At 39.6% G+C, this 15,937-nt stretch overlaps 1 protein-coding gene across 8 annotated transcripts in view; it reads right to left on the bottom strand.

Annotated features, from left to right (window-relative positions):
* The window catches only part of ABCA4 (ATP binding cassette subfamily A member 4), a 117,113-nt gene that overhangs the window by 62,550 nt on the left and 38,626 nt on the right, over positions 1–15,937 (bottom strand). For 7 of the 8 annotated variants that reach the window (XM_087960656.1, XM_087960655.1, XM_087960659.1 and 4 more), the window contains 5 exons: positions 13,839–14,044; positions 11,167–11,343; positions 6,325–6,547; positions 840–1,061; positions 193–397 (listed from right to left, as the gene is read on the bottom strand). In XM_087960656.1, coding sequence (XP_087816782.1) covers positions 193–397; positions 840–1,061; positions 6,325–6,547; positions 11,167–11,343; positions 13,839–14,044 — 1,033 coding nt within the window. The remainder of the gene's footprint in view (positions 1–192; positions 398–839; positions 1,062–6,324; positions 6,548–11,166; positions 11,344–13,838; positions 14,045–15,937) is intronic. The other variant, XM_087960658.1, reaches the window with a different exon arrangement.

Here is a 15,937-nt window from a genome sequence, read left to right as displayed (position 1 = left end):
TTATTTATTTATTCAATTTATATTGCCACCTGGCAACTTGATTACCTTCATTGTATCTGATTAGACAAATTCTGAGACCTGAGATATTTAGCCGTGTTGGTTCTCAGTTGTATTAAAGCAGCAGAGATAGGTTTTCACCCTTAAGCAGAAAAAAAAAATCTATGCCACAATAGACTACATTGTTGGTCATACCTGGGAAGACATTATCCAAGTACCAAGCAAGCAATCCATAGACAAAACCGTCAAAAACCATTATCTCCATAGACAACAAGAAACTGTATTTATCTCCTTCCAGTGGGCTACTTTGGATATTATTCCACTGTAATCCAAGTCCTTGTTCTTCATAGCGTGACAAGTATTCTGTACCAAACCCAAAAGCCACAGGTGAAAGGAAACTCTGGAAGAAAGAAAGAAATGTTGAACAACTAGTACTTACAACCAGTCCTTAAGAGTTTCAGCCATTGAAACATCTCCACGATCACATGATTACAATCTAGGCACTTGGCACCTAGGTCACAATTATAACATCACAGCAAGCCATGATCACAGCTGTGATTTCTAAAGTTCCCTGTCAACTTTCCACAAGAAAATCAATAGGGAAGACAGCAGGCAGTTGGAAGTCACAATCATATGAGATCCTCAGGTTACAAACAGCAATTGCGACTGCCAAAATTGCTGTCACTAGGCAATTGATGTTGTACTTTATGATCACACCATGGTCACATGGCATTGCTTTTTACAACTGCATCGCTTAGCAGTGAAAATTTATTTCACTGGTTTATTACTCGTAAACCAAATCCATTTGGAACAGGCCCTAGCGAGAGAAAAGAAATCCTTACCACCATGATCTTGATCTTAAGAGGCAGCCAATCCTGCCAAACGAAGCAGAGGATATGGGGCAGGTAGAGAGTAAAATAGATGACTCCACTGCAGGCAGCTGCCAGATTAGCCTTGGAGAAAAAGGTGCTGAGCAAAAAACACTGCATGATGCTGGCTGTTGCGAAGGTTAACAGGAACAGAAAGAGAACGTGGGGGTTGCAGTACCGAAGCACTTTTCCATACTGGAAAGGAAAGGAAAGGAAAATATTCTTCTACTGCTTGACTTAGGACCCATCTGAGATCAAGGGTCTTCAGTTTAAGGTACTGGTACATTCACATTTGGTATTAACGCTATTGTGACTTAATGATTGAACTTCCTTCAAGAGCTCATGATGGTGTACTGTTAGGAATATAAGTCACCTAACAGCTATTTGGGTTAGAAATATATAAACCAGGATAAACATTTTAAAACTGTATCTTTAAGAAAATGCTAAAAACTGCAATTAGGTGTGGTTTCTCAAACGGCCATAAGATGGAGCCAGAAACCTGGTTTGTCTCAGTCTTAGTCTCAGAAGAGAGTGTGTCTGAGTGAGTATCTCTGTTTCCTTCTGTTGGAAAGTATTGCCGTTCCTCCATTTTTCCTAATTGACTGATATTACTGGATTTAATGTAAGTCTGTTACTGAACTGTTTTTTGACACTGTACTTTGATATTTGGATTGACTGATTTTACCTGTGAATGACTTTGGACTGCTTATTTTGGACTTTGCTTAAACCTTTCTTGAAGTAAAAACCTACATTTACTGTACAGTGTATCTGTGTACTGTGTGTGTATTATTCAAACACTTCTCTCAAATACGTCTCCCTTTTTGCGCTCATTCTCCTAACGGGGAATTACCTCAACATGTACTCTAATTTCTCCATAAAAGTCTGTAGAAATTCTCCATAAAAGTCTGTAGAAATTCTCAGTCATCTAGGTCATGGTTGTCCCAAATGTGCTCTTTCAGGAGGCAACTGGACTCTCTTGTTTTTTTTTTCTTTTGAAGATGTTTCACTTCATATCTAAGAAGCTTCTTCAGCTCTGACAGGATAGTGGGGAATGGAAGGATTTATATTCCTTGCAGAGAGCTGATCATTTGCATCCTTTTAGAAGGTCATTGAAGCACGTATCCAAGTGCTATAAATGGAAGGATTTATATTCCTTGCAAAGAGCTGGTCATTTGCATCCTTTTAGAAGGAAGGACCTTCTAAGAGGATGCAAATGACCAGCTGTCTGCAAGGAATATAAATCCTTCCATTCCCCACTATCCTAGTCAGAGCTGAAGAAGCTTCTTGGATGAAAAGCAAAACATCTTCAAAGGAAAAAAAACACCAAGAAAGTCCAGTTGCCTCCTGAAAAAGCACCTTTGGAACTCTGTAAGGCATGTTGGGTGAAAGACAGTGATTGATCCTAAAATCACCATGCTTCTGAGTAGATGAACTCTGTTCTAATCCAGTATCAAAAAAGTGGGCTATATCATCAAATGGATTTTCTGAATGTTCTGTTTTCAGAGAGTTGCGTTCACACGAAATGCTAAGTCAACATTCAATTAATCACAGTGTGGAATAAACTGATTAAACCGTTGTTGGCTGGATTTCCACAACTTGCTAAGACATACACCATAAGATGACTTCGAAAGTCTTATATACCCAGCCAAAAATGAATTGAAAGAAGGAATATTAAGAACAGTCTTCTGGTTTCTGGCGCTCCCATGCACTTCAGCAAGCTGCTCTTCTGGTTTCTGGTGTGCACACACGTGTGTGTGCTCCCACTTTGGCACTCGGTGCCGAAAAGGTTAGCCACCACTGTCCTATACTGATTATTTGTCATAGCAGAACATACAACTTCATACAGTATATGGAAGACAGGATAGCAATGAGTGTCTGGAATAATCTAGCAGTGTACATGAATTCTGCTTTGGGTAGATATTGGCCTATAGAGACTTAGGAATCCTGCACACTGCTACAAGAAGGATCCATTCCTGAGTTTCTTAGGGTCATGTTTCAACTTACAGTGTGGTGATTAGGGTGACAAAATGAGAATGATCAACCAATGGAACAGCTTGCCTTCAGAAGTTGTGGGAGCTTCATCACTGGAGGCTTTCAAGAAGAGATTGGACTGTCATTTATCAGAAATGGTGTAGGGTAGTGGTGGCTAACCCTTTTCAGCTCCCGTGCCGAAGATTGTGTGCATGCTCGCTCGCGTGCCAGTACCCAGAAGGCAATTTGTGAGGGCCCCCACGCCCCCTGCACATGCACGCACAATCCCCCATGTGCTATGTGTCTCTGTGCATGCATGTGAGACCCCACCGTGCACCCCACGCATCTCTGTGTGTGCGCACGCGGCTCCCATGCACCCCCGCCCCCTGTGCATGCGCGCCAGATATCTGACAATCAGTTGGTGGGCGGGCAGCACACGCACATGCACAGTGGGGCTCTTCTGGGTGACCTCTCGCGTGCCGGCAGAAGTGGCTCTGCGTGCCACTCCTGGCACGCGTGCCATAGGTTCGCCATCACGGGTGTAGGGTCTCCTGCTTGGGGGTTGGACTTGATGACTTACAAGGTTCCCTTCCAACTCTATTAATCTGTTAATTGCATCCCAGCAGGCCTATTTTAGAGTGAACTACAGGCAGTCCTCAACTGATGACCACAATTGAGCCAAAATTTATGTTGTTAAATGAGAAATTTGTTCAGTGAGTTTTGCCTAATTTTACGGCTTTTCTTGCCATTTTTGTTAAGTGAATCTCTGCAGTTGTGGAATTAGTAACATGGTTGTTAAGTGAATCTGGCGTCCCCATTGACTTTGCTTGTCAGAAGGTCTCAGAAGGAGACCACATGACCCCTGGATACTGCAACTGTCATAAATAGGAGCTACTTGTCAAGTATTCAAATGTAAATCACATGACCATGATGCTGCTGCAGCGGTCTTACGTGTGAAAAACGGTCATTAACTCACTTTTTTCAGTGCCGTTGTAACTTCAAAGGTCACTAAGCGAACTGTGGCAGGTCAAGGACTACCTGTACTCTCTTTGGAATGCAAGCTGCAGAAAGATCTTCTGAAGAGTTGCAGTGAGTTTTGGGGATGGTAGTTTTGAGAATGAAAGCGTACTCTGGCCTGGATGCCACAGGGGCCAAGCCATTAAAGATTACTCTGATAGCATTGTGCATTATTATCTGCATTTATTTTGACTTCTGGTCACTGAGGAAATAGGCTGAGTGATCTGTGGGATGAACATGCCATGTGTGTTGCAATCATGCTGCACTTGGCTGCTTCAGGAAATGAAGTTTGTGTGTGAGAGCACAGATTTGGAAGACAGTCAATGCCTCTTTGATGCCCACTGACTTGAAAGAGCATATTACCCTCGCAATGGTTACCCAAACCATCACCTTTCAGACCAAGTTACTGCAGCTTGCAGTAGATGGAGCTGCCTTTGAAGACCACCCAAATGGGATAGAAGACAATAGTAATCTCTGCCACTTAACATCAATTTTGTGCATGCTAATTTGGCTTTTATTTGACTGCTGACTATAAAAGTGCTGGTTTTAACCTATAAAACCTTTTCTCACCTGGTGTTCCAGGTATCTTCAAGACTATCTTCTTTAGATTAAAAAAAAATAGGTCTTGTCTATCGTTCAATCATTCTAAGGTTAGGGGAGGGCTAAAGCGTCCTGTCTTATTTATGCCTGTATTGTGTAACACAGCTTACCTCTGAGAATGTGAATGACATCCTTCCTAACAGTTTTCTGGATGATGGTTAAGAATGAGTTATTCACAGCTTTTATGTTTTGAGGACTGCTTATTGAATGCCAGGTTTGAGCATGCTTATGTTTTATGCTTCACGGGTTTTATCTTTTATGTTGAGATTTTTCCAAGTGAACAGAAATCCTTGAAGGAACTAATGGTATAGAACACAGGTGTCAAACCCAATTGTTTCATGTGACATATCGTGATATATCGTGATGTTGCCTTTGCGGAGCTGGGGTGGGCGTGGCCTGCGCATGTCACATCCGGCACAAAGGGCCACCAGTTTGACCGGCCTGGTATAGAACTACTATAAATAAATATATATTTGTAAAATCTAGAGCTTTTATCACTGTAATTTGATCGGGGCACAAATGTTGTTTAAGGGTTTTATATGAAATGTTTTTGTTTTATTATTTTCTGCAACTATTGGATTTTATTGATTTATTCATAGACAAGCAGGAGTGTGACTTGCTGGGAGTTTTGGCTGGGCTGATATTTCAAACTCAGCCACTGTGATGGCTTAGCATGAAGCTATCGGTCCTTAGTTTTGCTGCTGCTTCCTCTTATTCACACATATCTGAAATGCAGCTTTACTTAATATTACAATATTAATTACAAATTCAAATGGGGATTGTCTACCTGGAAGTGAATGGTTTAAAATCCAAACAATATTGAAAAACCAGAGCAGATTCTGACTGCTATTCCTCCTTTTGTCTCCCAAATGGACAAACTACTAAAAAACCGGCTGTCAAAAAATTACTCTATACTACACTGACATCAAACATACTGTACGTTCAAAACCAGCATTACTATACATGGAATGGGAATAGATACTGTTATTGCACTTTAATTGAAGTACTAATACAAGGAAATTAAACAGCAAAGATTCTTAGGAACTCTGGCCCTCTTCCACAACACTGTTTAAATATATTTATCCTCTAGATGTATTTTAAGCCTCAGGCCTTCAGGATTTCTTTTTATCCTTATCTTTAAACAGGGCAGATCTCAAAGCAACCCACGGAGTTTTGGGTGCTTACCATTAATGATAGGAGGAAGCAGAAAAAACAATGTAAGAATTTAAGGTAACTGTCACCCATCTGATATCTCCCAGAGGTGTTGAACCTACAGTCCACAATTCCCATTAACTCCTTAAATAAACGAACAAACGACTATATCTTGAGGCATCGTTATGAATCTGTCGCGAATGGGGCAGTTTAAACATAAACCCAGAGTCTCCCTACTGAAGGATTATTTAAATGATAAGCCTTTGTGCCCCTTCTGTTGTATACTCAGTATTGTATTGTATCGAAATGAAGCAACTAATGGGTTGGGAGAAATGAGTTTGAAAGGAAAACGACAGGCTTTCCAAAGGCGGCTGGAGGAGGAGAGACGCCTCCCTTTCAAGCCCTCCTCCACCTGAAGGCGATGTTTAGAACGTGACCTGTCGGCCTTAATCCAAATGTCACAAAGGCAAACGCGTCCCTGAACGTATCTGTCCCTGCCAGGTGATGACGATGATGATAATGCCTTAAGGGGGCTTCTAAAAAGCGCGCCTGCTGCTACGTGCCGAGAAGAGGCCAGGCCACTAGCAGGCTCCCTCCCATTTTTATGTATGGCTTTTACTGTTTCTTACTAACACCTGGATCGCGCGAAAGTAAAGCATTGCAAACCCTGGACCTCGAGTTGACCACAGCAAAAGACGCCCCTCTCCTGCTCCCTTACCGTAATGAGCGCCGTCAGGAGAAACGTGCTCACGGTCATCATGAGGAAACTGTCCAAAAACCACGTGAACCAAATCACCCCGTTGGTGACTCCTCTGTTCTTCAGGGCCTCCTTCAGCCTCATTTCTTTCTCCAACACGATGCTTTTCACCGTCATGGAAGCGGAGTAGATCCAAGCCAGCACCATTAAGAGGGGAAAGGCACGAGTCAAAGTAATCGTGAAGCTGCCAGGCAAGGAGGGGGAATAAAAAGGAAAAGAAACAACCTTGCTTTGAAAGGTAACTGAGGAATATCTTAAGAGTTAAGTTACTTTTACTGGTATCTTCCTCTCCTGGAAGGCTCAGATTGGTAGTTTGAGAACAGCTGGGAAACGGATAAAAAACAAACAAACTCATGAGAGTCCTGTCTAAATAAGGCACCCCTGAATTTTTTGGAGAGTTAAATTGCTATTTCCTGATAGAAAGATCTAAGAAAGAGCACCCAAATATTATTAAAGCCTTCCTCAGATGGTTTCTGTCCAGATGTATTGGCTTACAAGTTCTAGAATTTCAAGTCAGTGTGGGGATATGGCAATAGGGCTTCCTGAACAGTGGGCTATGTGTTTGGATGCATGTACTGCATCTATTTCTAGTCGTTTTTAATTTAAAATATTTCTTCTTAGCAGAGGCAACAAAAGTGTTGCAAATTTTAGGATTTCAAGGGCTCAGGCAAACATTTGGGGGAGCCAATTTTAAACTCTTCTAAAGAGGCCGACACAGGAGAAAGCAATCTGAACTGGTGAGAGGCCACCAGTATGGTGTTTCTTGAACTTGGAAAAAGATGTGTGAGACTCCTCGGCTACACATCTCAAAATTGCCAAGTTTGCAAAACACTGCACCAGAACATCTTAGCTGCATGCTAGACTGAAAAAGAAAAAAAAATCCTGAAAAACAACAACAAAAAAGCAAAAACCAAGGCACTTGTTTTGTTGAAAGGAAACATCATGGACACATCCCAGTAGTCCCCAAAAATTGAGCTTGGTTTGAGGGAGGCACCATTTTTGAGGAAGGCCAAAAGAGCCACCCGTGCAGTTGGGGGAAAAAGTGCCTTTTGCAAAAACAAAACAATGTCCCTGTTGTGGAACTCCTAAGAGACATGTTTTTCATTACTCACATTCATATTCTGATTCTGTGACCTAACCAGGCCTTACTATCAGAGTCCTATGCTTTTCTCAAAGGATACAACCTCCTTCTGCCCCCTGCTTGGCCACCGGGCCTCTATGCTGATATATAATCAATTCACCATATGGAGGGGGTAGCAATTGAAGAGAGACAAAAATAAATCACATCATGTGTTTATTGGATTATCTCTATTTTGGCTATCCTGGATGGAAGCTATGGGGCAACATTGTATTCAGAGCTAAAGATAAGATCATAGCAAGGATAGCATTAAGCAGAGAGAGACAAAGGGAACACCTTAGCTGTTAAGTCAGATCACTAAGAAATGGGGTATTCTGGAAAATAAATCAAAGTCATGTAATTCCTGGCAGAGAAGGAATTTATTTTGCAACAAAATGGTGATCTGGTGACATTTGTTCTGGAACTGTTGCTACAGCTGTATCTGGACTCCACTGAGCAAATCCCATTGAGCTTAGTGGGGCTTCTTTCCAGAGAGATTCCTGGGAATGGAGCTAGGGTTATTGCTTCAGAAATGCCTTTTAAAAAATGTGAAGCCAAATTTCATAAAGAGAGGGAAGGACTTGTCAAACTATGAAACCGCCAATTAGATGATGTGTCTCATAAATCAAAGCAGGCTTTCACATCGTGGTCTTAATGTATAAAACCTTATTCCAAAATAATTGGGAAATATGTCACATGAAAATAGGTCTTGCCCGATCATGCAGCTTTCTTTAACGTACCTTCCTATTCTGGCTGGAATTTTGGGAACCGTAATCCCAATCTGGAAGGGAAGCGGAATGACAACCTGAAGATTTCTGTTCACCATGCTGGTAAGTCAACTTTTAAGAATAGCATCTAGAATCCTCCTTTTCCTCATCTTTATATTAAAGCTGTTTTATATTGTGTCTAACTATGGAATGAGGGGGATTCTTCAGCACAGCAAAAAGTCAAGTTGTGTTGAATTATTTTAGCTACTGATCCAATTATACTACCACATATACTCTGAAATATATGAGAGTCTTAATATGAGAATTTACAACAGAAACCCTGTGAAGTAGGTTAGTCCCAGGTCACCCAGTGAGTTTCCATGGCTAGGGATGGACTCCGGAGTTTCACAGTCCTAATTCATTGCCTTAACCACTTCCCCCTGTGAAGCTTTTGCTATATATTTCTCATTTTCATGTAAGAATTTTGGCATTACTGTATTAGCATGGAGCAAAACCAATTAAAACAACTTTGAGATCTCTTCTTGGCATGTAGAGAAGTGACCTGAGGATGATGATTGATGACAAATCAAAGGAATGTGATGCCTTGGGAAGAGAGAACCAGACCTCTGCCTGAGTTTTTACCCCTTGAACCTGATAAAATTCTATTCTCAGGACGGCTTATTGTTTGGAAATTTGAAGAAGCCATATGAAACACTGCAAATGTTGTAAGACCCCTATTCACATTATTTATTTCTTTGTATTTCTTAATATTTAGAGCAACATTCTTCAGGATAATATTCAATGCAGTACAAGAAAAAAATAAATACAGGGCAACATAAAGCCATCCTGTATTTTCACAGAGGCAATCTCTGAGGTGAGATTTAAATTCCCTTGGCTTCACTCTTAACACCTCAGTTTTGTTGCCCGAGATATAGTAGAACTATATAGCCTCACAGCTATTAACCAAACTTAATGAGTGATTCTATCCTTAATGGGTGATTCTATCATTTCTACACATTCTGTGGGTTGGGTAAGGCTGTCTTATTTCCTGTGTTGAAATACGCTGGCCAAAAATTGAAAAACATCAGACTCTGCCTCACTGGTTTGCAAAGGGGATTTGTAAAGCCCCACGGCCTGTACTGCATTCCACTACATTGGGATGTAGAGAAAAGCCTTGAACAAATTGAACAAAGTTGAAAAACCCACATTATGTATCTGATATTAACACAGTAGAGAAAGTCCAGAAATGCTTCACAAGAAGAGTTCTCCTCTACTCGTTGCAGAATACCTTATGCCACCAGACTTGAAATTCTAGACCTAGAAGACCTAGAACTACGCTGCCTTCAGTCCAATCTAAGTATGGTATATAAAATCATACATTGCAATGTCCTACCTGTCAATGAATACTTCAGCTTCAACCACAACAATACAAGAGTAAATAATAGATACAAGCTCAAGGTTAATCACACGAAACTTGATTGCAGGAAATACGACTTCAGCAACAGAGTGGTCAATGTCTGGAATACTCTATCTGATTCTGTGGTTTCTTCCCCAAACCCCAAAAACTTTAACCTTAGACTGTCTACTATTGACCTCACTCCTTTCCTAAGAAGTCTGTAGGGGGTGTGCATAAGCGCACCAACGTGCCTACCGTTCCTGTCCTATTGTTTCTTTTATTTTTCTTATATGTATGTTGTATTCATAACTATGTTTATACTTATACCTATTATCTTGTAAGCAATTGACAAATCAAATGAACTAAAAATAAATAAAAATAAATTAACTATTTTCATCATATCCCAAATGTTAGCCAGAAACAGAGTAAAGGATTAGTTGTTTTGGAGCACTAGTTTTTAACAAGTTACTGGTAATAAGAGGTGTGCCGGAAAAGAGCAGTATTTTAATAATGGCCTTGGTTACCTTTTAATGAAAGAGTCAGTTTGGTGTAATGGTGAAGGTGTTGGTTAGAAACCAGATATGGTGAGTTCTAGGCCTCCCTTAGACATGAAACCCCTGGATGACTTTGGCTCATTCACTCTCTCCAGCCCAACCCATCCCACAGGGTTGTTGTTGCGGGAAAAATAGCAGGTAATGGTATTAGGTAGGTTTTCCACCTTGCATTGAGGAGGGATAAAAATCTTATTTGTATGGTTCATTGCACAGTCAACCAGCTATTGAGACTGGAGTTGGCATTTTATTCACCTATGAAGCCCTTATCAAGGATAGGCAGATGATGTTGCTTGATGTTATTAAAGGTATCATTACATGATGTAAGCTATTCCAAGTAAAGTTTCCTTTTGCAACTGACTGGTGGTGATGATGATGATTTCTATTATTCCCCTGAAGATAAATGGACTTTACATTTAAAATATTAACTTGCTCACATCCAGAGAATTGGTACTGAAAAATTATCCACTTTTATTAGAAGAGAGAATAATCACTAGCATCATGGCATAAATATGTATTGCATGAAAAACAACTTCTTTGTTTGTTTGTTCTAGCCTGACCTGAACCTTGCAATATTCAACATCATTGAATGATCCTGCATTCTAATGTTGTGGCAGAGAGTGACAAGTCTTTCAACACACCTATATTCTTTTTTTCATTTTTTAAAATGAACTGAATACTTTCCCTGATTAAAAGAGTTCAGAAAAACAGCTATAAGTTTGCAACTTTTCCTCCATTCTCTCCTTGCTAACGAATTAATACTTATTTTTTGCAGTAAAGGTGGTATTAAACCAAAAGCCTTCCTGTTGCTTTCTATTTTAAGTAGTTAGATTGTTATGATAATTTATTTGTTCTAGATTTCTTATTTCAGATTTAACTAACACAATCCTGTTTCCTTGGCAGGGAATTTGTCTAATGCTTCATGTTCTAAAATCTCTAGCATGATCAAAAGCAGAAACAGTGTCATTTGTAAGAGTGCTGTGTGTCTAGTGCTAGCCACACAGTTAGTTATTGGACACAGATCATACTCACACATCATCTACAAAGCAGGGATAGGGCATTTGTTGCAGGTATATCCCTGAAGGCACATCAACATGGGTCTGGGTTTTGATGATCCCTTGCTCAATCATATCTTGCAGATAAGCAAACCCTCCCCAGATGTAGTGCAGATCATCCACTGGGTCAGCTCTTGGGCCAGGATCCCAGTACCTGTAGTTACAAAGCACAGATTTAGCCTTCAGACTAGTGGGGATTGTGATAGGGTGAAAGTATCAGTTATCAGACTCTGAGGGACAAACTATATGCTATGTTAATGGTTTGGTTGCCTCTCATCTGCAGTATCTTTTCTTCCTTTCACAAAAGCCAAGAGTGGCCCAATCCTGGTTGTGATGTTGTGGGAGAACCAAAAAATTCCAACCATTTTCTTGGACTGCAGTCCTAGTTTTTGCACACTGTGTTTGCAAGACAAAAGACAGGCATGAAAAAGCTTTCTGAACATCTAACTGATATCCTGGGTTTCCTGTTAGAACAGACTGATTCAAGGTAGAATTGGTTTAAAAACCAGATCCAAATTCTGTCACATTGGTTGCCTGTGATAGAAAAAAGCATGCCCTTAAGAAAAAACTGTCAGATTAATGGAGTTGTAATCCACTTCTTGTAGGTTGAATGTTACGGTATCTTACGGTATCTCTGGACACCTGCATAACTGGATAGAAGCATTCCTGTCAAACAGACAACAAATGGTCAAAATTGGGAGCGCTCTATCAAATTCTGTACCTGTCAACAGTGATGTCCCCCAAGGCAGTGTTCTAGGACCAGCTCTCTTCATACTCTACATAAATGACCTCTGTGATCATATCAAGAGCAACTGCGTTCTCTTCGCTGATGATGTAAAGCTATTCAACACCACAGACAATACTGCTACCCTTCAAAAAGACCTCAACTATGTATCAGAATGGTCAAACAAATGGCAACTTCAAATCTCAACAAATAAATGCTCTGTCTTACATATTGGCAAAAAAAATCAGAAAATAAAATACAGGCTGAATAGTCAAGACCTTGTTGATGATCCAAACTCTGTCAAGGATCTTGGAGTACTCATCTATAATGATCTAAATGCTAGAGCCCACTGTAACTACATAGCCAAAAAAGCGTTAAGAGTTGTTAACCTAATCTTACGTAGCTTTTTCTCTGGTAATATCACACTAATAACTAGAGCATACAAAACATTTGCGAGACCAAGACCCGAATACAGCTCATCAGTCTGGAACCCACATTACGTATCTGATATTAACACAGTTGAGAAAGTCCAGAAATATTTCACAAGAAGAGTTCTCCACTCCTCTTACTTGTTGCAGAATACCTTATGCACCAGACTTGAAATTCTAGACCTAGAAAACCTAGAACTACGCCGCCTTCGGTCCGATCTAAGTATAGTATATAAAATCATACATTGCAATGTCCTACCTGTCAATGAATACTTCAGCTTCAACCACAACAACACAAGAGTAAACAATAGATATAAGCTCAAGGTTAATCGTACCAAACTTGATTGCAGGAAGTACGACTTCAGCAACAGAGTAGTCTATGTCTGAAATATTCTACTTGACTCTGTGGTTCCTTCCCCAAACCCCAAAAACTTTAACCTTAGACTGTCTACTATTGACCTCACCCCTTTCCTAAGAGGTCTGTAGGGGGCGTGCATAAGCGTACCAACATGCCTACCGTCCCTGTCCTACTGTTTCCTTTATTTTTTTTTATTTTTCTTATATGTATCCATGTATTCATAACTATGTTTTTACTTATACCTATTATCTTGTAAGCAATTGACAAACCAAATAAAGAAATAAATAATGTTTTTTTCAACTTTCCAGTTTTGTCGACCATCCAGCGATTTCCCAATGGCCTTCCATCAGAATCTTTATCAGTTTAGCTTTTGACAAAAACAGCCAAGTGCTATCATCTTTGATTCAGTCCAATTAGACTTTATGGGCTGAAGAGTTTAGAAGTAATGGTTTAGATGCAATTTTCCTTTATCATTTACATAATAATCGCAGAATCAATCAGTGTTCTGACAAGCAAAGGGGCTACCATAAATCAAATCTCACAGATAAAATCATCAGATCAGCTTTTGTTGGAACACAGGAGGAATCTTGTGGCAACTTAAAGGCTATAAATATATCCTGTGCTCAACTTTCGCAGAAGCAATTTTCATGTCTATATGCTCAAGGACTTTAAAGCTCAATTGTTTAAAAGTCAGGTGGAAGCACTGAGAGTTCAGATAAGTTTATTCCCAAGTAACTCCCAGGCATAGGGTTGAATTTGTGTTCTAATAAAAAGGCATTATGCTTTGTCATGGTACGTGTGCTTTCTCATTCTCTCTCTCTAAGTGGTTGTATATGCACTCATGATAACATTTTATATTTACCAGCATACCATTGTTTGAGATACCTAAAGGTTACACTTTGGCCTGTAGTTAATAATTATATATATAATCCATTTACATTTACCAGCCTTCTTTCCTGTAAATATGATAAATTGCAGTTCTCGTTAGACCCCTTTGATGACTGGGGACATCCAACAGATATACAGGATGCCCTGTTGGGGAGAGCTTCTTTTGGCAATTCTGATTTATTTTGTCTCTCCAGTCACTGGTATCTCATGAGGCTCTGCTTGCATGCCTAAAGATTAGAAGCTGTCCTTACCTATCTTGGATTTTGTTTGTTTTTTCCACAGCATCAATATCCATGCGTATCTTGTATTTCACGTGAGGTGGCAGTTGAGTGGCCCTTGCATCCACATCAAGAAAGACAACAGCAGCCCAGAATTTGTTTTCCTCCAGAAGAGAGCGAGCACGAAGAATCAACTCAGTTTCATCAGCTAGGCCTTCAAACTTATCAAGGGTCAAGCACTGTGATAACAGAGACATAAGAGATACTTGAATGAGATAACAGTAGCATTCTACATGTATGTAAATCAAAATTTATTTATGATTTGGACACCAATATTGGTAGTTGTCTATATACAATTGAGGCCAACATTTCTGTTGCTAAGCAAGGCAGTTGCTAAATGAGTTTTAACCCATTTTACGACCGTTCTTGCCACAGTTGTTAAAAGTGAATCGCTGCAGTTGTGTTACGTTCGTAACACAGTTGTTAAGTGAATTCTGGCTTCCCGTCGATTTTGCTTGTCAGAAGGTTGCAAAAGGTGATCATGTGACCCCAGGACACTGCAACTGTCATAAATACGAGTCAGTTGCCAAGTGGCTGAATTTTGACTATATGACCATGGAGATGCTGTCATGTGAAAAATGATCATAAGTCACTTTTTTCAGGGCTGTTGAAACTGTGAGCGATCACTAAATGACCTGTTGTAATTCAAGGACAATCTGTGCTGTTGCTTAGTAGAGAAATGGGCAGCGTACAAATTTAACGAATAAATAACAAATAACAGAGAAACCTGTTCCTGCCAAAGTCTGCAGAACTTTGGTCAAAATTGATCAGTCTACATATCAACAATGCATGTGAATAAAGCCGAAGTGGTGGATTTTGTAAAATAGGAGGTGTTAAGCTGAGATTTGCATTCGGATCAGTATAATATAATGAAAATAATTTGAAATTTGCATAATCTGGGTGGACTATTATTCTTTCTATCCAGGTTGACTGTCCTTTTGCCCTGACTATAAGGCTTCAGAACCAATATACATGAGCAGTGAGCGAGTCGGACAATAACCGGTCTATCCATTCAATTAACAGAATCAATTCCGCTGATTAGTGGGATGATCAGTAGGTTTATTGCCATAGTTTCCTTCTACAATGATGTTAAAACATTACAGTATTTATACAGAGCAACCTCTGATCCCATACAGGAGTTTCTATTCCATGTTCCTTCTTGGCACCAAGTGCAAAAAAGAAATCTCTTTGAAATAGTTGTTACAGCAATGGATTCTTGCATGGGGCATGGATTGGAGTAGATAATTGCCAAATTTCTTTCAAATGTTTCTTTGGACAATAAAAAGGTAAAATTAAAAAAAAAACAATAACTGGGAAGGCTTTCTAGTTGTTGAGGGGCATAAGAAAGTTAAGAATTCATTCCAGCTCAGTTTGACTGTTGATGATGACATGGCTACTTCCACATTTTTTTTACCACAACGTAGAAGTGATTTGCTACAGCCATTGCTTTCTTCCAGGCTTTATTTTTAACTTTTCACTTTGCTATAGCTTTGAAATAAATGTACAGTGTTTCTGTATAATAAGAGTATGATGAAAAGATTTTTTTTCAAGAAAATTATTAATTCAGAGGAAAAATATTTAATACTTTGGCTGGGAAACAAAGCATGTATGCTAAATCATTTAATACCTCTAATGCTTTAAATCCACAGATGCACAGAATTTGTTGATTCTATTTTGATAACTTCCCGAATTAATATATAAATTGGAACACAATCATCTCCAGAAGAAACTATGCAGTTGTCTGAATTTTGAAATGCAGTATACAGTTGATAAGATTCTGTATTAAATGTGAGTTTGCTTCTTTCAGTTAGCCAAATGGTGTAGAAACTTGCCAGACCAGACTTACTTAACAGAAGCAGAGCTGAGATAGATCAGATTTATTTTCTCAGACTTTCCCTAATCCCATTCTCGGGTTAAAATGCATTATAAAATTGTAATTGAAAGAGGAGAGACCAAAAGCTGTCATAAGCATATTCCACTTCTGAGGTTTATAATAACTACCGTCCTTTAGTGCAGAGGCTGAATGGAGCAATTGTCTCTGGAAGATCAGTCAATAAAGAAGTGTCTCGCCA

The sequence above is a fragment of the Notechis scutatus genome, chromosome 3 (genome assembly GCF_049901735.1).
Source record: "Notechis scutatus isolate UNSWTSFEM ecotype Mainland chromosome 3, rNotScu1.2, whole genome shotgun sequence".
Lineage (NCBI taxonomy): Eukaryota > Metazoa > Chordata > Lepidosauria > Squamata > Elapidae > Notechis > Notechis scutatus.
The sequence above is the reverse complement of the archived record's forward strand: the minus strand, read 5'-3'. Positions and strand labels throughout refer to the sequence as shown.